Raw genomic sequence first — 17,533 nt, 5'->3', positions numbered from 1 at the left:
CCACGCCCCCTGCCGCAGAACCACGCCCTGCGACGCGAGGCCACGCCCCCCCGCACCGCCAGGCCACGCCCCCCGGCCGGCAGCTCCACGTGGGCCCCGCGGCGAGGCCGGAGCCTGGGCGAAAATTGAAAATAAATGCAACAAAAACTGAAAAAAACCCAACCAAACAAACAAAAAAGGGGGGTTCCCAGCKGGACGTGCTGTCCGGCCCTGCTGCCGCAGCCGGGGGGAACAGCCGGGGCTGCTTTGGCAGCTTGTTAGAATAATTGAATACTGGGTAAATGACTTTAATAGTGAAAAAGTAGCTAAAATTCGCACTGTTAGTGCTTTGGGCTTCTAGGGAAGCTCCCTCACGGGTAAGATTAAATTAGAGAGACTGAAGTTTGGTGACGGCCATCCGCACGGAGCGTGCTGCTTCAGCACAAACTAATGTACGTGTTATGCAAGGAGCATTAAGGTTTTAGCTGCGCCTTTCCCACTTTCCCTTCCGGGAAGGCAACGTCCTGGGCGGAGGCGCYGAATTAAACTAAATGCAGGAAAACGCCCGTAATTCCTCGCTCTTGTTCACGCCGCGGCTGCCGACTCCCGACGTCGGGCAACGCGGAAAGGGCACGCGGGGGGGAGGAACAGGCAGCATTTCCCAGGGGAGAAATGAATCTCCCCTCCGGAGAAATGAACCTGTCGAGATGAACGTCAACTCCGGCTTTCCACGTCGAAATACATCCGGCCAGAAGCCTTTCGGCCTGGCCTTGATAACCGCTTTACTGCCCAGAGATCAGGTCAGCTCTGGCACTGAGATTAATTTTTTATTTTTTTTTTTTAATTTCCTCCCAAATTTTGCAAGCTGAGCTCGGCGGAAATCAGATCCATTTTTAACCCCCAAGTCTCTCTTTTGGAAGCTGTTAGCTGCATCGTTTCAGCGCGCGACAGCCAAAGGCGGACTCAGAGTATCGGCAAACAACGGGGAACAAAAAAGTGGCAAAGGCAAAATAAATAAATAAATAAATAGAAGCTCTCCAAGGGCGGACGGGGCGGCTCCTCGCCTCCGTGAGGAGGGTTTCGCCTGTTAGCGGACGGCAAAATTCATACCGGGGGCTGAGGGCTGCTTTTCTCCCTCTTGGGGCACTATGGGGCACYGGAGCATCCCGGCGGTGGGAAGACAGGATGGAATATATCAGAGAAAAAACCCTCGYGGGGCTGGAGGGGAAATTGGGAGGGAGATTATAACCCCCTGTGTTGCCCTGCTGCAATAAAGTTTAATAAGAATTAGGAAAATAATTAAAAAAAAAAGCGTGCTTTCCCAAAAGCTCCGCWGAACCGCGGTGCCGAGCGCTTCCGCCAGCCCCACCAGCGCTTGGACGTCGTGCAGCRCCGCCACGGCTCTAGCGTTGCACGCGCGGGCTGCGACACCTGAAGCTTTCCGAAATATTTTTTGTTTTTGCCCTTCCCTAGGGCTTTTGGAGCTCCTATCGCTATTAGCTATTTGTCTTCTTTTCGAACGAGGCTTCCCCATAAATCACAGCCCTCTCCCGCTCTGGCCGAGCAGCACTTGTTACTGCTACCCCGCTTTCCAAAATCCGCGCCTGGACTTTAGCAAAAGCCTCCGGGCTTGAGTGGTTTATTGCCAATTGGCCTTGCGGAAATCCGTTTATAGGACTCTAGCCCCTGCTTAAGGCTTCCTCGGGGTTGTAAAATTGTCAGTGAACGAACGATAATCGTGTTCGGCTCTAGGTAAGCTCAAGCATTTGCTGATACGATTGCACCGGAGGAGGAAACAACGCAACTATTCTATTTTTTTTTCCTGCAGCTATAAACTTTACGAGCTTCTGTAACAGCAGAGGCTGTTTTGGCAAAAGACYTGTGCCAGCAGAAACAGGATTATACCAGGGTTTGCATCAGCAAACGCTCGTGCAACGCTGAAGTTACCGTGYTCGCGGGGAAGACGGCTACCGCGCGAGGCACTTGTAACGTCCTTCTGTTTCCGTGAAGCAACGACGGTGGAGCAAAAGCCAACGATGGACCGCGTGGCACGCTGGGGCTGCGGCGGGTGGGAAAAGCTATTGCTACAGTGAAGTGAAAAGCTGATTGAAAAAGGCAGTGTGGTTTCCTTCACAAACGTTAACAGTGCTTGCTCAGAGGGGGGTTTTGCCCAACTTTATATGAAAAAAAGGAAATGGAAGAAGGGGAGATGTGTTATCAGAGTCTAAAYATATGCCAATGAAGGGGGGAGGATAATCTAAATGGTGTGCAGGGAGCAAATCTTACCAAAACAACGCAGCTGAAACGCATTGGGGCTTCAGTCTTGCACCTGAACTCTGTGTAGTGGGAGATGCGTCAGAACCACAGTAATAAAAACCCGGGTTCTTGGGACCTGCTTACTGCCRCTTTCAGAAATTACACCGAGTGGAAAGGTCCTTTACTTTTGAAGCAAAAGGATTTTAGTAGTGTCTGACTTCTTAGAGCCAGGCTGCTGTACAGTGTCACTGGGTTGCAAGTTGTGCATCCACCCATMAACACGTTACACAGAGGTGAAATCAGCACCCACGGAGGCGAGGAAAAAGCAATCGCGTGGCTTCACCCATTTGCTAATCACCAAACCRTAACCCATGCTCAGCACTAATAGAAGGCATCAAACAGGCTGCCTGGTTATTCAGCCGCTGAGATGATTATTATTTACGGGGTTGCGTTGCGCACCGCGTGGCGGGCCTGCGTTAGGATTGCGGAAACTCAAGTTCAAACAGAGACGAGAAAGACAGGGAAAAGCTTTATTAGAGTCCAGCTTAACCGTCCGTCAGGCGGGTTACAGGATGGCAGAACTGATGGCAGAGTAAGTTACCAGCATGCAGAACTCGCCGAGAAAAGGCAAGGCTGTATTCAAAAGGGGTACGCGGCTTCAAGCCAGGGGACGCACACCAAAACACAAGCTTTTGCTATCGAAAGAGCAAGTGGCCAGCTCAAGAAGCGCCCAGCGTCTGTTCTCCATGCATTTTGCTGAAGCTGACAACTTTACTGGATAGAGAAAAAATATTAAAATAATAATAATAATAAAAAAGCTGAGAGTAGCATCTGTCCGTCCCTTTCGGAGGCAACGTTGCCCTCGGCACGCTACCTGAGGTGATAAAAACGCACGCTTGCTTTGAACACAGCCTCGGTGGGAATAAAGTCAGCAAAGACACCGTGAGAGGCAGGAAGCCTCCGAGAGGGGTTAAACTCCCCGGCGCCAGGGCAMACGGCTGCAGCTGGGACAGCAGCTCCCGTCGCCCAGGTAAGGCAGGGAGGGAAGGAAACGCTCCCCTTGCAAGCCACGAACCTCTCGGGCAGGAGGAAACCTGCTCTGTCGTACACAGAGGCGGTAAACACGGTGTCGACCCGCTTTCTTGCTCACTGCAAGTCTCGTTTCCTACGCGCTCCCTTGTCCGTGCTACRGGCCAGGAAGAGCAGCTGCTCTCAGCCCTGAGAGCAGCAGCTCTGAAAGAAAAGGTGAGAAAGAACCTGGCATTTAGGCTACTGTGTTGTTAAAATACTAGGCAAGCCCATCTTACCCATTTGTTTGATTTATTCAGCTTCACAGAGGTGCACACTAAAGCATTAAGATTTTCTGGTTTGGATTCCCCTGTACAAGTTCTTTCAACCAGTTTGAATACATGAAGCTTTACAGTTAGAAGCACTGAAATACAAGATAAAACAAATCTAATTCCAAATCACTCCAAGGAAAAAAAAATGTAGAAAATAAAATAAAATAAAATAAAAAAAAAAGAAACCAACAAACTGCAGCACTCCTCAGGGAAGGGACAGGCTGCACAAGGAGGAACACGAAGGGATGGAAGGCAAGCTAACGTAGTCCTCGCACGACGCGTCTCTGTACCGGTTGGCTCAGGGGATGGAGTTCAGCAGATCCTGGAGAAAGCTGTCGGGGTCACTGATTTCTGATAAGAGTCCTTAAAACAAAAAGAGACGATACGGACTCATTAGCTCGACGAAGCAGTTTCCCCTGCCCGCGTTAGGAATTTGGGCTAGGGCGTACGTATCATGAGTTAACAATGACAGCTGCAACGTTATTTTAGGTATGGACAAGACAAAGATAAACCCTCGCTGGACACGTGCAGAAGGCACTGAAGCGTGCGTCCATTAAATCCATATGACGCTTATTCTTGTGCGACAGAACGAGCGTAGGGACCCCGCTAGCTGGCTGGCAGCTCTACGCTGGAGCACTATTAACTCTTAACAGAAGCAAGAGTAGCCTCTCTGCAGGTGAATTTTCAGCATCTCTTTGTTCTCGGGAGATCAAATTTCCTACTGTAGGAACTCCCACGGCACAGAACTGCGGTCTCCAGTACCCGGTCACATTACAGATCTGCGTATGAGCAGCCTTTAAATCACCTATACCCCCCAAGACTCGAGCTGTGATGCAATTACACGTGTTTTGCAAAGCAGGGTGTGTGTGTGGGGGGGGAGCCGCACACCTGCAGGATCAGGCGAGAGAAATTTTCCTGTCTGGGGATGTCAAGCAAGTCTGCCAAGTGTTATTGAAATGGCTTAGGCAACAGCGAGCGTTGAGGTCTCCTCCTTTCCCTGTCTCACACAAACAAAGTGCCGCAACAGCGCCTGGAATGCTGTTGTCTCAAGCCACTGGCAGTCACCATTTACATAAGACAGCCTATAAAAGGTAAAGCGAATGCTTACCAGCCACATCCAAAAACTCGGAAAATGTTTCAACTGGCATGAACTCCTCCTGGAAGGTTTTCAGGGCCTTGTCTGCGGCTTCGTGTATTGGCATGTCGTTGTGTCGTATAAATTCAGCCAGAGAGCAGGACCAGCCTCCCTCTGTGTTACTGGTAGGCACCTTCTGCGAGGAAGTGAGACCAGCAGTGCAAATTAGCCCACAGAAATAACCTTTCGGAAGAAGAGCTCCAAACCTGATGCCTTCTCCTCGGTGCCCTTGAACTCCAGTTCCCTGCCTCGTAAAGAAGCCTCCTATACGACCTCTTAACGTTTCTCCACGAAGTACCAAAAAAGGTCGTGGGCATTTTCTCACTCGAATTATTTAACCCTCTTTGGAAGCCCTAAGCAAACATCTGGTGGATGACCCCACGTCYCCCTCACCCAGCCGTTTCCCTGGTGCAGCGCGGAACATCCTCGCTCGAGTGAACCAGAAACAGAATAAACAGGCAGAGAAGCGAGAGAACAACACAGGAGGGCTGCGAGCGCCGAGAACCGCTCGGTTCCTCGGGTATCAAATTGCTGCGGGTACACAAGCACCGAACAACTCTTGCAGCCTTTCTGTCTGYGTAAGCAGGTGAAATTCTAAGTTTCCAAGACTCTGGAAGAAGGAGTTTCAAACTCTGCCTTCTCTTTAAAGCGTGTGCGCAGGTCTTCAGATTAGAAAGCTGACGCAGATTAACTGTAATGGTTTTTCTTACCTTGAACATGTTGTAAATGAGATCTACTAGGGCCCAGAAGAGAAGGCCAGAGCGGTACGTTGCATATTCCTTCACTGTCTTATCTGCCAGCCTGGGAAGATAATGAAATCAATCTCCGAGTTAATCACTTTACCCCGCTTTGGTAACCCGTTGATGAATAGCACGAAAGCTGAAATGGCCCAAAAGCCCATCAATAATACGCGCGGGGCACGTCTCGGAGTGCACCCTTGATTTCTGTCCACCGACTCCTACGGCTACTAAACTGCTCTACAAGCTGTACCGAGCGTAACCGAGGCAGGTCAGCCAGGCAAATCTGAATTCACAGGATGGAAAATAAGCACAGAGGGAAGTGGTCTGCTAAGACTACGTAGGAAGACAACAGCAGAGCTGGGAAAAAAAATGCATGACAGTGGTTTGAGTATAGGAGAGTCCTGAACCCTGTGGAAATGAGTAATTCTAGGTTTCAAACAGTCTGTATTAATGGCAGAGAATAAATTTTCTTTGCTTTTAACTCACAAAAAATGGTTCGGAAAGACTCTGAGGGAAATATCCTGCCCTGGCCCCACAGAATAGCTTTGAACAAATGGAAGAATTTCAAAATTTAATACCTGCTTRATTATTCTATTGCCATGAAAGGACTTCTCCTTTTCAAAGGCTACTGCCTAGCTGGAGAAATGCTATAAAAGGTGCAGAGCTGGTCCGGGATAACAGCTCCCACAATTTGCTGAAGTTTATAGGATTAATCATGAACAGGTTCTGGCAAGATGGAACATCCTGCCAGCAAGTCTAATGGGTTAGGAATTTTCTTGCATGCGTTTCACAGGTACATCTGGCTTCATCACATGCTGCCTCCTGCCCACTCCTCAAAGGCTTTGAAAAATATATATACATATTTTTATATATATTTTATATACCTTTTATATACCTAGAGCTAGTCCTGCTGCCACGGACACAAGCCATCGAGACAAGGCATCAGCTAACTATGGGCCCAAGCTTATGTCTTGTGAAACAAATGCTTTGCTGCTCTTATTCTAAGCAGCTATGAATGCGTGACTACGTGATCTTGGTAGGTGGCAGTCTGCTCGGGCAGCGAGGCTTAATTATTTAAAGGAAAACCAATTAGTAAAGGTGACTAAATTTCCACGGGAAGAAGAGCAACTTAGAGCAGGGCTAATGCCAGCCTCCCAAATTCTGCAAGACAGAATTTTCTTTTCATTTCTTTGATCTAATCGGACTCTGTTCCTTTAATTGAAAGCTGAAAGGCCCTTGTGGGTTAGGGCTGCGTGGCTACCTTCTGCAACAGCTACATCCTATAATAGCCGCTGCATTTTCATTAATGTAAGCTGGTTCAGCCTCATCAGCCAGGCATGGATTTCCAGCAGAAAGTCAGACATTAACACTTGGGGAGTCTTACTGCTCTCATGAATATTTTAAAAAGGTCAGAGTCAGGAGCAAAGGGGAAAAAAAAAATCCAAAAGGACACCATCCCCTCAAACCCTGCACAAAAACTACACTGCAAATTGTCTACAGGATTTTTCTAGCCTGAATTCTTGGGTCAMTAATAATCAGCGGATATTCAGTCAATTGATCCTTTTCTTTGGAATTTGTAAACAGTATTAGTAGAAATTAAATTAAAAAAAAAAATCAACTCTCCATACTGGTAGTTTTGCCACTGGGTTTAAATACGAGATGTTCCTAAAACACGGTAGGTGCTGAGCGCTTCTCGCTTSGGTCCTGCACATAAACCGTCACAGCTGCAGCTCGCAGCAGAGAAAGGATGCCGGGCAGCTGGAGAAAGCCCCCGAGCACAGGACAGGGCACTGGCAGCTTGCCTTACTCCTTGGCTACAGCGAGCGGCATCAGCAAGGTCTGCAGGSGCTTTTTAAGAACACAAGTTGATCCTCAGCTGCTTCTAGACGCATGGACAATTGCTATAGCAACTTCTCTCCAGCTTCCCCGGTGAGAGTAGTAGTGAACCCTTGTATCTTTCTAACCTTCGGTCCACACCATCCCGACACACTCCATATGGTTGCATTCCCAGATAATGCCCCTGCAGAATGCTGATTCTCATCTTTTGTACACAGGCAAATTACTCCAGTGTTATAGGTGTCAAACTAGCTTCCCCTTTGGCTTAGCCTACAAATTCATGGCGTTGGTACTTATCTGCAGAGCACATCACCGTCCATCTCCTCCTTCCTGGCTTCACCACAAGAGTAAATAAGCTAAGACGTTGGAAATAAGAATTCCCATATTTCTATCTCTGAAAAGCATTATCAGCAAAGGCTTCATGCTCTCTTAGTCTACAGGGATTAAAGAAAGCCCTTGAATAAACCTTGACATAATTCTTGACAACTATTCCCAAGTGTTTTCCCCTGAAATCTCACAGATCAGATGGTTAGCTGGAAGTTTCTGGCTATGTCCGTTTCGATGCGCTTTTATTGCATACGTGCTTAGAGATAACTTGGGAAAGAAACAGAAGTTAATTGCGGAGGGTTGTCCGAAACACCGAACGCCCGCGGCAAACCCCACAGGGACTTTCCTTTGCTAATCGCTTTCTCAGGCCACGTGAAAGGCAGCACGTCCTCGCGTCCGAGAAAGCGGACCTCCCGGGTAGCATCTCCTGTAGCCGCGAGGAACTCRAGCGGCGGCAACGGGAGACGCGAACGCAGAACAGGCTGCGCTCGAACGGCAGAAACTACGCAGGAATCAATACGGTGGACCCCTTAAGGGCAAGGAAGCTCCTTCGCTTTTGATGCCTCTAATAGCATTGATGCATGCTGTGTTGCATGTTACTACAATGTAATGACTTTATCAAACACATAATTATGTCATCAGAATAAGAACGCCCTTTAAGACGACTTAGAATAATAATGAATTCAGTCCTAATTATGACAGCTATTTAAAATCTTCCTTTCAGAAAATGGAATTCCCCCTCCTTCTCCGGAAATACTTTCTTTTGTCAGGCAGGGACAGCCATTTATTCTTGTATTAAGTGCTTGACAACAGCTGCTATTGATTTCCCTCCCTCCTTTTTTTTTTTTTTTTTTTTTTTTTTTTAAAAAGGTTTTTTTTTTTTTTCTTCCTTCTTTTTTTTTTTTTTTTTTTTTTTTTGAAAGCAACAGCATTTGATTTCTATTTCTATTTTTCTATTTAAGGAAGCTGTTGCACCGATTATAAAGAGCAAAGAAACAGTCTCTTTAGCCAAGGCAAGCACAGAGCATGCTAACGGCTCTAGAAAAGAAAAAATTAAAAGCACGACACATCTCCTGATACATCCACTCCAACAAGCACCCAGAACTGAATGCTCCTGCTCATGCCTCTGCAATGCAGAGTACGAAACTACTCAGCAAGGGTTAATATCTCCTATTCTAAAATGGGAGAAATTAACCTCCTATAATAGCCACTATTCTAAAATACGCACGTTCCTTTCCTTAGCTGCCTGTAAGTTGTGCTGCGGCTCTGACTGCTGCGACAGTAATATGGCAGCTGCAGAGCAGCGATGGGGTTGTGGCTAACCTGCTGGCTCCCCCTGGTGACACCACACGCGCGTGGGAGGTAACGAGAAGTCTCTTTAGGATCTCCACTCGCATGGCTTTCCACTTCTCGGGGGGCAAGATGTGCAGCGCCAGCACGGTGTAGTAATGGGGCCCGTCCACCTCGTAGGCACTCTCCACCCACTTCTCTTTGGGATGCTCCATGAAGCTTTGGAGGTTTTTCTCCTCCCTCGAAGTTGCTCGAGTTCTGAAACACAAGAGAAGCATCAGCAGCTGTTCCGACTCACCTGCTCATACACGTAATTTGTTACTTCTCAGAAGCTTTGAAGTACCACGTTCAAGCAGTTCTACCCAGAAAATAAGGCATCGCTCGCTTTGCACTGTCAGATCTTCCCCAAAGTCATCCACTAGTTAAGGATTTGTTCATGGTGAGACATACAAGCCTAGCAAACTCATGTTTTAGAGCTGTGTATAGCAACAGAGAGGTTTGCAAGGCAATCTGCATCACCCCAGTAGAGGRCAAGGCTATTATAAAGCCATTTTTCCCCCTTTTGTTCGGCAAAGAGTCAGGGCGGGCGTTCACCTTGTAACAACTCACCTCCTGGCCAACACTAAGCATGTGACTGCAGCTTCTAGACCTTAGAATCAACTTATATTATTCATATACTGCAAAAGCAATCAAGGATAAGACAGAAGCCAATTTCGAAGACAAAAAGATAGCATAGCAGCTATGCACTCTGAGCTACCATGTGCCTTGGGAAGATGCATCACTGCCCACCACAACCTCCTGCTCTACTTGATCAGAAAGCAGCTGCCAGCCAAGTAAGTTCCTTGATTTTGAAGTCAGGCATGCTTTCCCTACCAGGAATGCATAAAGCATTCCTAGCAGTATCCCTAGCAGACAAAACTCTGTCTAGCAGTCAACTCGGATGAACTTTTCCTTCGCTACATTATGCAGCAGGTAGCCAACTGATAGTTCTTCATCCTCTACATTTAATACCTTTAGAAACAAAGACTTTCTGGAAACTATGTAATGCATTTTTACACAGCAGCCACACAGTGGGTTCTGATCTCTCTAGTGCCACCAAACAGTTATGAAACGAAATGAATAGTTTCATTCATTTGTCCCTCAAGGGAATCAGTAAACAATAGTGTAAGGATATGGAGATAAACAATTTGTGTGTTGTTTTTAATATCTAAGAGCCAAAATGCTGATTAGTTCCAGGATGGAAAGTAAGCTGAGATTTCATTTCACTCAATTTGAAGTGACCTTGGTTTAAGAGATATATATATATACCCTCATCTAATTAATATTACTTTCCTGTACCCCACTGTGTAAATAAAAGCCTAGTAGGCACTTTTTTTCTTACATACGATGTTGTATTACCAGAACTAGCTCATGTATTCAAAACTTGTTAAGTATCTACACATTTGTACACTCAGACATAGTGTCAAGCCAAAGCACGATTGATACTTATGCTTTGTATAAGTAAGTTCTTATAAAATAAAGGGAAGTGCTGTTATGCTGCTGTTAATAATTAAAAAACAACAACAAAAACCAAAACACCCCCCATAGTCTTAAAAAAAGAGAGAGAGAGAGTCTAAGAACCTGAACACTACAGAAGAAATCTAGTGTGTCAGAACTTGAGCTGAAGCTGACTGTCACCTCAAATAATAATACCAGGGCTGGGTTTTCAATCAATAGTAATTACTTCACTGAAGTCTCCCTACCGCTCTTCCAAAACAAACTAAACTGGCAGTGTTCCTTTAATTTAATAATCCCATTGCTCAGCCCAGAGGTAATAATTACACCTAGAACAGAAAAAGGAGATGATTCCCAACATGCTTCTGTTCAGTAGTGTGTTCTGCTCCCTGTTAACCTGCATGTTCACAAGCTGCGACGCTTCACTGTGAACAATTTCAACCCGTAACTCTCTGCTTAAAACAGGCAGTTTGGTTCCTTCTAGAATTCGTGAGTTTTCCCACCTTTCTGGTCACATGCACATACAAGTCCAAATTGTACCACCTGTAGACCTGTTCTGAGATTAAGTGAGGGAGGGTCAGGCTGTTGCTAAGAAGGAGATACTGACGTGTTGAGGACATAAAGCACCGTGTGGATTATGTATGGAATGAGGTGTATGTTGCTCTCCCTTCCTCCTCCTCCAGTGTCTACGCTGAATGATTGCTCCATTGCAAAACGGAGAAACAGCAGTTTAATGTCATGGACGTTGAGCTGGTAGGTGGGTTCCCGCTGCCCTGTGCATTCCTGGAGGTACGTGTTGTGTCTGAAAAACAGCAGTTAGTGTTACTTTATTAAATATCCTTTAAAAATGCTGATTAAGTTTCCTCTCCTGCACCACAAATAATCCAAAAGCTCAGAGCCTGAGCAAATATTGCAGAGAAAAGCTTTAAAAAAACAAAGGAGAACATGAAAACGCAAGCACTGCCAACTTTCTGTTAACTTCCCTAGAAGGGAAGCTCTTGGCTTGCTCTTGCAAATCCAATCCCATCTGCCTACACATATATTTTCCCCATGTTCAGGGCTTAGGGTAAAGCTCCTTGGCTTAAAATATGTTCGAGATGTTACCAAAGGAGACAGCTACATGGACTAGAGTATGGACAACATGATGAACAATCTTCACTTGCTTTAGGGAACTGGTCAGAATTCATCAGTTACTGACCTTCATTACTGTCCAACATACTTTGGAAATCTATGCAAGGGAACCTGTTGGTGTCAGACAGGTTTATTTGGTAAAGCGCCTCTCTATCTGAATTCTCTCCCACTCCTCAGACAGAATACAGGCACCCATCTGCAAGCAAGTCACTGTTATTAGCACATACTGCATGTTCAGAAGCGATTTGGGCCTATGGAGGTAAAGAACTGATCAGGTCATGGATCAATGTGAAGCCAAGAAGCAGACAGACACCGGCTCTTTTTTCTGAGATGTAATCTGTTTTGGATTCCTTGACGGCAGAGTCTGAAACAGTTGAGGGTTACTAAGACTCAGCTGCTGTCCTCTTGATTCCATGGTTTGAAACTTTCATGCCACTGTGGTAACATACTGCCTCACCTACTCCAAATGCAAAACAACTCGGGGAGTAACTTGGCCTACTCACCTTGCTAAGCAAGTAGCAAAAGCAGACTCTGGCACATGAGGTCCCCAGACTGGCAGGAGCCCATTACACTTTGTGTTGGCATTTTGCAGGGCTGCGCTCTCCCACTCTTCACGGCCACGAGCCAGCCTGCATTGAGAAAGCAAGCCATGGCCAGGCAACTTAGAAGTAGGCAAGCTTTTGTCAAAGAAGTCATCAATAAAATGGCTATTCCATAGCTCCTTCAAACCATGCAGCAGTTATTTCTAATGATAGTGGACTTCACCTTTTGGTGCTCAGGCCTGACCTCTCTTTTTTTGTATTAAAGCAGACCACAACAGAGAAGCCAGTGGCAGTCTCCAAGCTACCAAATGACCAACTCATAAGCAAATCCGTTTTGAGTTACAAGGGCAAGTCCCATACCCCAAAACCACCTTGAAATGTAACATCAACCAGCACTACTCCGCCCGCAACCACAGCGTACCTTACAGCTGCAAGGTGACAATCGTAATGGACGATGTTGAAATGAGAGACTGTGCTGTACCCCTGCTGTTTTCGGGGCTTGTTCTCAAACTCCTCCAGTGCAACACGCTTGGTGAACGTATAAATACCTAGGACCTTCGTTGGCTGCAACAAAGACAACAGCGTGTTAGAGTTTATTCACATCTGTAAACAGTTCACGCTTTATACTGGTTTGACACTGCACTGACTCCTGTCTCTTCGGGCCATTAAGGCAACAACCTTCCTACTTCAACCTGACATGGGTCAATTCTTTTTTTCCAGTAGGAATAAGAGTAAGACACAATGAGTTTGAAGGGGTTTATCACAGCAGAACTCAAACAGAATGACACGCACACACATATATCCACTCAAAACAAACCATTGAGCCCCCCTCTGAACACACCACCACCCCCAAAGGTAATTGCTACAGTTAACAACAAGCAAACAAGCCAGAATAAATTGGCTATAACAAACTATAAACAGAAATCAGCAAGGCTGTTCTGATGCTTCTAGTATCATTCAGGGGCTGAGGGGCAATGAAGGAGCTCTAAAGAGTTCACTTGGTCCAGAAACCATCTCAAATGTCTTGTCTAGAGCAATGAGTTCAATAATTATTGAGGAAGCCCTAAAAGATACAACTTTAAAAATAGACACACATACATACATACATGTGCATCTCTCACTTTTCATTTCCCAACAACCTCTTGAACCAAACCTGCGATTCCCCGCTCTCCCAGGGCCAAAGCACCAAGCCTTGGCCAGCTGTATGCTGGCAAGTTTCCTCAGTGGATTAGAGGGCTTTACAAATGTTTCTCACTTTACCTGAAACTTGTATCCTTCCCTGCAGATGCAGCAAGTCAGACCTGGTTCTTCTATAAGCTCCTCCATCTGTTTAAGCAGCGCGGTCTTGGTCACTACCTGACCCTTCTCATTTGTCTGAAAGGGAGAATGATTCAAGTAGGTTGAAAAGACCACAATGAACAGCACCATCCCCACCACTGTATCAGGAATGCCCAATCTACTTCCCAGCCTGCTAGTAGCAACCATATTTACTCTCCCAGGGGTGCCAGGCACACCATGGGCTTGAGCTCTCCAATATCTGTCAATAAATCATTTTACACAATTCCTTGTGTGGCAGTTTTAGCAGGACAGAAATAAAAAGATCGTGAGATCACTAGTCTGCCGTCAGTGCAAACAGACATTACCGTCATGCCCAGAGTGCCCAAGGCCTTTTGTCGCATTGCCATAGCCATACGCTTCTTCTCCGCACGTGTCTCCTTCCGGGCAGCATCAATCTTTTTATTCACCTCTGGATGTTCCCTCAGTGCCTCCAGAAGATTCTCTGCTAATGTCCCAATCCCTTCATCACTAGACACCTGCTCCAGTTTGTGCAGGTTTGTAATGGAGTCTGTACCTATCAGCACCTAGTTAAGATTGAAACAGAGCATCTTTTTCAAAAAAAAAAAAAAAAAAAGAAAGAAAAAAGCATGCACACAACAGCAGCTGTTCCCTCTAATCCCACCCATAGCAGCTGAGCAGAAGTACGGATCTGTAACATTTTTCAGCAACTGTAGTGTTTTACTTTCTTCTTTGATGCTTCTACACTACGGACCCTGGGGCCTAAAGCTGTATATAAGACAGTGGCAATTTGCTTCTGTMCTGGACATTACTAAAAGCTCAGATGTGAATGCTATATAAACAGCATTCTTAAAGTAGCCATTTGGCCTCGAGAAGCCTATCAATACTATACAGTTCACACTCCCAAATTACCTTTTCTTCAAACGCTTGTGTGTAAACCTCACACYATACAGCATGAAATATATTTAAGGCAAAATCTCTGCCCTCCAGTCTTTACCAGACTAGCAGACMACACCTGAAGCCAGCGTACTTCTCCAAGCCCAATATAAACAGCAGAGAATTAAACTACTACAGAAATATCTGCTTAGCTGCRGCCACAAAAAGCAGAGTAACAAGCCAGTCCTGTCCTGCTCTGCTTCTAAGACGACCTCCTTACCTGTGTAGCAGGGTGCTGCGTGGCAAGCCCTCGAAGCAGGCGTAGGATAAAAGGAAGCGCAGGCCGAGATAAGAATTTCTTCCATACGTCTGCATCCAAACTGCACAGAAAACAAGAGGCGGCARTTGAAGGACAGTCACCCGTTATGAAAAGGCACCTGGCTGCCTGCCAACAGCACAGCTTGCAGGGCACAGGCTGCAGGCAAAGAGAAGCATCCCTCCCTCTGCATTCCTCCTCCACTAATTAACGAAGTGACATTCACACTCCCTCTTCCATGTTGTGCACACTAATAGTCACAGTGTCAACTCTTAGCCTCAGGATTTGTTTTGTATTTATGAGCTGGTCATCAACAACAAAAGCTCCGTTATAGGATAACGGGTAGGAAACAGGAAGGAAACGCACAGATCACAGCATCCAAGAAATCAGTTCAGAAGGATTCCAAATGGAAATATTACTGAACTTTTAGCCCCTTCTAATAGTAGTAATGGCCTAACAGACCCTCTGCACCACAGCAGTACCAAGTACAAGTGCTTCTAAATGTGGAYGTGTTGTTTTCTTGGAAGATGGCTCTACTTGGTGGTGCTAAAGTGATATAGGGATACTAAAGTTTACCACGTACACAAGGAAGYAACTCACTTCTTTGCACTGGGAATGTGCTTTTTCATGTAGTCAAGGGCATTCTGTGTAAYCCCCTTCTGGAGGATCAGATCTTTCAGCTGATGGCCGTTGCTGTTATTCTTTATCCCGGCTGCTATTTTGCAGAAGCAGTCTAGGAAAACTTTGTCATCTCCACTGTGCTCCTCATCATACCTGAGTTAGGAAAAGAAACAGTGATTTGGAGGCTGTTCAAAAAAAATCGGTCTGGATAATGATTCTTATTATATTATCACTGAATGCACACACGTTCCAGCTCAGAGACTCAGAACATCCACCATCGCAACTCAGGCTCATCATTGCAGAATACACTTTAAAACCGTATTCCTGAGCTACAGAGTCACATACTTCTCCTAGAAATCGCTGTAAGTGAAAAGGGAAATTAAAGTTATGCACCAGGAATCCCTGAAGCTTTGCACTGCACTGAAACGAGCATCAATGAGAAAAGGTACAGATTTCTCCGTGTATCTCATTTCACATATTTTTAGTTGAAATCTGTTGACATACTTATCAAAGTTACAGTAGGGTTTGAATCGATCAACGAGAATCTGCATTTTTTCCATTTCCCCGAAGGACAGGTAAGGAATGATGCGTAACAGGCCTTGCAGAACACTGAGATTGGAGCGGACAAAAGTGCTGTTGATCTGATCGAGCAACATTACCAGCTGATCCTTGTCACCAGTCAGGAGGAGGTTACCCTGCAAAGGAAGAGGGGCATGGTTTACATTCAGGAATTAATCAACATCCTTCATGAAAACTCTCTCTCTCCCCAGTAGCTGGTATACCGCCCTGATGTTGATGAATTAGAGCTCTCAACCCTGATAAAATAGGCTGAAAAAGAAAAAAAGCCAGCCTCATTCCCAAATGTCCAGTGGAATGGCTGCTATCAACTCCTCTAGCTGACACCTGACTTCCTTCACCTACTGTTAAAGCATTCTCTAGTCAAAAAGGTCTAATTTCTGCCCCAAAGAAGTCAGATTCTTACATTAAAATAAGAAAAGTTTCATTCTCATCTTTTAAAATGACTGGTATGTAAACTGGAGATAGTTTATATCCCCAAATAGCTGGAAAATCAACTATGTTCTCAATATGTACAAAAGCACTCAATAACTAAAGGCAGAATGGCCTCTTTCTTTACGGATCACAGCCCTGTGACCCAAAGGAGCAGAGAAGGCATCCGAGCAGTACCTACTCTCCCCCACCTCAACCATGCACAAACCATCCAGAAGCAGCCTCACAGTGCTTTTAGTTCAGGGCACTCCTCTTGCCCTACCTCCAAGGCCGGCTAAGACCCGGCTGGGAAGGGCGAGACTCCCATTCAACACACCTCTACAAGTCCTGAAGCTCAGCATCACTGTAATAAGACACGCACAAGCCTTGAATCGCAGTCAACATTCCCGATCAGCCCCTCACCTTGTCCTCACTCAGAGGTTCTGCATTGGATTCATCCAGTATGATCTCCATTATACTAAGCACTTGCTCTGCCACGGCTGCTCCTCCACTGTCCTTGCTTTCCTGCTCAGCCACAAGAGCCTGGAGAAGATAACAGCACTCTTTATAGCACCAACAGTAACAGGTCTAACTGAGCCATACATTTCCTGTTACTTGTAGCTAGGGAATGGCTACAAGTAGTAGTAGTCCAGACATCTCTTACAGTTGTCATAAGGAAGGAAGACAATCTGAGGTAATTTTAAACTCATATTCAAGGCCACAGCAGACACTTTACRGAAGCCCAAGTTTACTTGTTGAATAGGACTGGCTTGGTGCCGGTCATTCGCAAGCTAACTGCACCCCCTCAGTTATCCTTACCAAGTTAAGGGTTCCCAGCATGACATTCAAAGTGTTCATCTCAGGCTTGACCAGTTGCTGACGATTTACTTTCACCTTCACGCAGTAACTGAACAGTTTTAACAGCACCTAAAAAACAGAGAAYGCATTCTGTGCTGTAGCTTCAAAATGAGCATCGAGATATTACTGAAACAAAAAGCACCTGATCGTTTAGCTAGTTTCCAGATTGAGGGGTAAAGTACAAGTCAGTTTTATACCAACATTAACCTTTGAACAGCTTTGGTTTTCTGTTATAACCAAGACAGAAAACAATCATTCTAGCAAGGTAYGATTCAGTCTTATCAACTCTTTGGCTTCTACATGTTTCAAAAGYTTTGTAAAGAATTGCTAACCGAGGGGACTGGGAGGGAGAAAGAAGGGAATTTTCAGATTTTAATAAATGAGTGAATTGCAACCTCTGCTCCAGCACTTGAACTGAGACATAAGACAAATGGCAAAAGGTGGAAACTTCACTCATGTCTGTGGAACTTCCTGCCACACAACTCCTAACCCCAAAGAACAGCAGCTCA

The 17,533-nt window shown here is 45.7% G+C and overlaps 1 protein-coding gene across 1 annotated transcript in view; it reads right to left on the bottom strand.

Moving 5' to 3' along the window:
• Nucleotides 1-2,751: 2,751 nt before the first annotated feature.
• Nucleotides 2,752-17,533, bottom strand: part of UBR4 (ubiquitin protein ligase E3 component n-recognin 4) — a gene marked incomplete at its 5' end in the record, with an annotated part of 81,370 nt that continues 66,588 nt past the window's right edge. The window contains 14 exons of the mRNA XM_085305233.1: nucleotides 2,752-3,938; nucleotides 4,684-4,846; nucleotides 5,421-5,511; nucleotides 8,937-9,161; nucleotides 11,005-11,199; nucleotides 12,032-12,157; nucleotides 12,492-12,634; nucleotides 13,331-13,444; nucleotides 13,714-13,932; nucleotides 14,523-14,622; nucleotides 15,159-15,332; nucleotides 15,684-15,874; nucleotides 16,590-16,709; nucleotides 16,986-17,093. Of these exons, the coding sequence (XP_085161359.1) occupies nucleotides 3,874-3,938; nucleotides 4,684-4,846; nucleotides 5,421-5,511; nucleotides 8,937-9,161; nucleotides 11,005-11,199; nucleotides 12,032-12,157; nucleotides 12,492-12,634; nucleotides 13,331-13,444; nucleotides 13,714-13,932; nucleotides 14,523-14,622; nucleotides 15,159-15,332; nucleotides 15,684-15,874; nucleotides 16,590-16,709; nucleotides 16,986-17,093 (2,034 nt within the window). The remainder of the gene's footprint in view (nucleotides 3,939-4,683; nucleotides 4,847-5,420; nucleotides 5,512-8,936; nucleotides 9,162-11,004; nucleotides 11,200-12,031; nucleotides 12,158-12,491; nucleotides 12,635-13,330; nucleotides 13,445-13,713; nucleotides 13,933-14,522; nucleotides 14,623-15,158; nucleotides 15,333-15,683; nucleotides 15,875-16,589; nucleotides 16,710-16,985; nucleotides 17,094-17,533) is intronic.

The sequence above is a fragment of the Rhea americana genome, unplaced genomic scaffold (genome assembly GCF_003343005.1).
Source record: "Rhea americana isolate MKP2758 unplaced genomic scaffold, rheAme1 scaffold_217, whole genome shotgun sequence".
NCBI classification, from domain to species: Eukaryota; Metazoa; Chordata; class Aves; order Rheiformes; family Rheidae; genus Rhea; species Rhea americana.
This window is presented reverse-complemented; position numbering and strand designations above follow the sequence as displayed.